Below are 2500 nucleotides of genomic sequence, written 5' to 3'. Positions count from 1 at the left end.
CTACCTCGTAAACACCTCGTTAAGTCAGTCTACCTTTTAATTTAATCACCTTGCTAGTTCATTGACCCTTTTAAACACCAGTATACTAGCCTTTCATTTCAGAACTACTGGGTAAGCAAGTTCATTTATTAAACACCTAACAAAGTAAAACCACTACAGAAGACTCCAACTCCCAGAACCCCTCTGTGTGCATCTATTACTTTACCACCTGTTACAACTTTCTCTTCAGCATTGTGTTGGCCTGATTCTCTATGAAATACACAGGGCTTTCCTGTTTTCCCAAATGTCTGAAATACTGAGAGTTAGCTTGTGTCAGAGTTTCTGGAGGCATTCTGAAGTATGTGTTTGTGAATCTGGTGTGTTGGGTGTGTTTGGTGTGTTGGATGTAGGCAATGATCTGGAGAAGGAGCTAGTGCGTTACCAGCGGCGACGGAAGCAGCAAGTAGTCCAGCCTTTTCAAGGGGACCTGAGGGAATATGTGCACTCCCAGGAGGCTGCTGGCATGGTGCCAGACCCAGGGCCCGGTTAGCACTGCTCCATCTCTCTCTCAGACCCAGGGCCCGGTTAGCACTGCTCCATCTCTCTCTCAGACCCAGGGCCCGGTTAGCACTGCTCCATCTCTCTCTCAGACCCAGGGCCCGGTTAGCACTGCTCCATCTCTCTCTCAAACCCAGGGCCCGGTTAGCACAATTCCATCTCTCTCTCAAACCCAGTGCCCGGTTAGCACAATTCCATCTCTCTCTCAAACCCAGGGCCCGGTTAGCACAATTCCATCTCTCTCTCAAACCCAGGGCCCGGTTAGCACAATTCCATCTCTCTCTCAAACCCAGGGCCCGGTTAGCACAATTCTATCTCTCTCTCAAACCCAGGGCCCGGTTAGCACAATTCCATCTCTCTCTATATGTTAGCACTGCTCCATCTCTCTCTCAAACCCAGGGCCCGGTTAGCACTGCTCCATCTCTCTCTCAGACCCAGGGCCCGGTTAGCACAATTCCATCTCTCTCTCAAACCCAGGGCCCGGTTAGCACAATTCCATCTCTCTCTCAAACCCAGGGCCCGGTTAGCACAATTCCATCTCTCTCTCAAACCCAGGGCCCGGTTAGCACAATTCCATCTCTCTCTATATGTTAGCACTGCTCCATCTCTCTCTCAAACCCAGGGCCCGGTTAGCACTGCTCCATCTCTCTCTCAAACCCAGGGCCCGGTTAGCACTGCTCCATCTCTCTCTATATGTTAGCACTGCTCCATCTCTCTCTCAAACCCAGGGCCCGGTTAGCACTGCTCCATCTCTCTCTCAAACCCAGGGCCCGGTTAGCACAATTCTCTCTATATGTTAGCACTGCTCCATCTCTCTCTCAGACCCAGGGCCCGGTTAGCACAATTCCATCTCTCTCTATATGTTAGCACTGCTCCATCTCTCTCTCAAACCCAGGGCCCGGTTAGCACAATTCCATCTCTCTCTATATGTTAGCACTGCTCCATCTCTCTCTCAAACCCAGGGCCCGGTTAGCACAATTCCATCTCTCTCTATATGTTAGCACTGCTCCATCTCTCTCTCAAACCCAGGGCCCGGTTAGCACAATTCCATCTCTCTCTATATGTTAGCACTGCTCCATCTCTCTCTCAAACCCAGGGCCAGGTTAGCGTAGCTCCATCAGTCTCTCCCTCTGTTTGTCTCTCTCTATCTTTTTGACTGTCCCCATAATATGAAATGTTCTGCTCATGAATTGTAAAAATATGATTAATTACTCGATAATACACTAATGATGCTTTGGAACTTTGTTGTGTTTAAACACAGATTGGCTTTGAAAGTGTTTTAATGTTTACATGAAAGCTGAAGTGTCGATATGAACACTAATAAAATTATTTGAATCCATGGATAAATTTTAATACTGGTAAGTTTACTTGAATGCTGGCATGGTTATTCGAATACTGGTAGGTTTAAATGAAGGCTGGTGTGATTATGTGGTTTGAGATAGGTGAATTTACACGCTGGTGTGGTTTTTTGAACATTGTAGGTTTTATTTGAAAGATGATTTGTAATGTTGGTACTTCTACTTGAATGCACGGTGGTGCTGGTTTGGTTTCAGAGCTGCTGAGTGAAGCCTTTCAGATCTTCCCACCACAGCTGAGCGTGGCCAGGAGTCTCCTCTCTCTGGTGTGCAGCATCGCCGACTCAGGTAGCCAGAGTCTCGACCTGGGCCGCTTCTCCAAGGTGGACTTCCTGGTCCTAGTGCCTCCTTCTCACGTGCTGCTGCACCAGACAGCTCGACGCATCCACCAGTCTGGTGAGTCCAGCAAATTTAGCCTGAGAGAACCTGACCTGGGAGAATTTAACCTGGGAGAACCTGACCTGGGAGGATTTAACCTGGGAGAACTTAACCTGGGAGGATTTAACCTGGGAGAACCTGACCTGGGAGAATTTAACCTGGGAGGATTTAACCTGGGAGAACTTAACCTGGGAGGATTTAACCTGGGAGGATTTAACCTGGGAGAATTT

General features: G+C 48.3%; 1 protein-coding gene across 5 annotated transcripts in view; it reads left to right on the top strand.

Moving 5' to 3' along the window:
- greb1l (GREB1 like retinoic acid receptor coactivator) overlaps positions 1–2500 on the top strand; it is a 60850-nt gene that overhangs the window by 39800 nt on the left and 18550 nt on the right. For all 5 annotated transcript variants that reach the window (XM_035519917.2, XM_035519915.2, XM_035519916.2 and 2 more), the window contains 2 exons: positions 390–524; positions 2091–2288. In XM_035519917.2, coding sequence (XP_035375810.1) covers positions 390–524; positions 2091–2288 — 333 coding nt within the window. The remainder of the gene's footprint in view (positions 1–389; positions 525–2090; positions 2289–2500) is intronic.

The sequence above is a fragment of the Electrophorus electricus genome, chromosome 13 (assembly GCF_041902795.1).
Source record: "Electrophorus electricus isolate QZ-2024a chromosome 13, ASM4190279v1, whole genome shotgun sequence".
Lineage (NCBI taxonomy): Eukaryota > Metazoa > Chordata > Actinopteri > Gymnotiformes > Gymnotidae > Electrophorus > Electrophorus electricus.
This window is presented reverse-complemented; position numbering and strand designations above follow the sequence as displayed.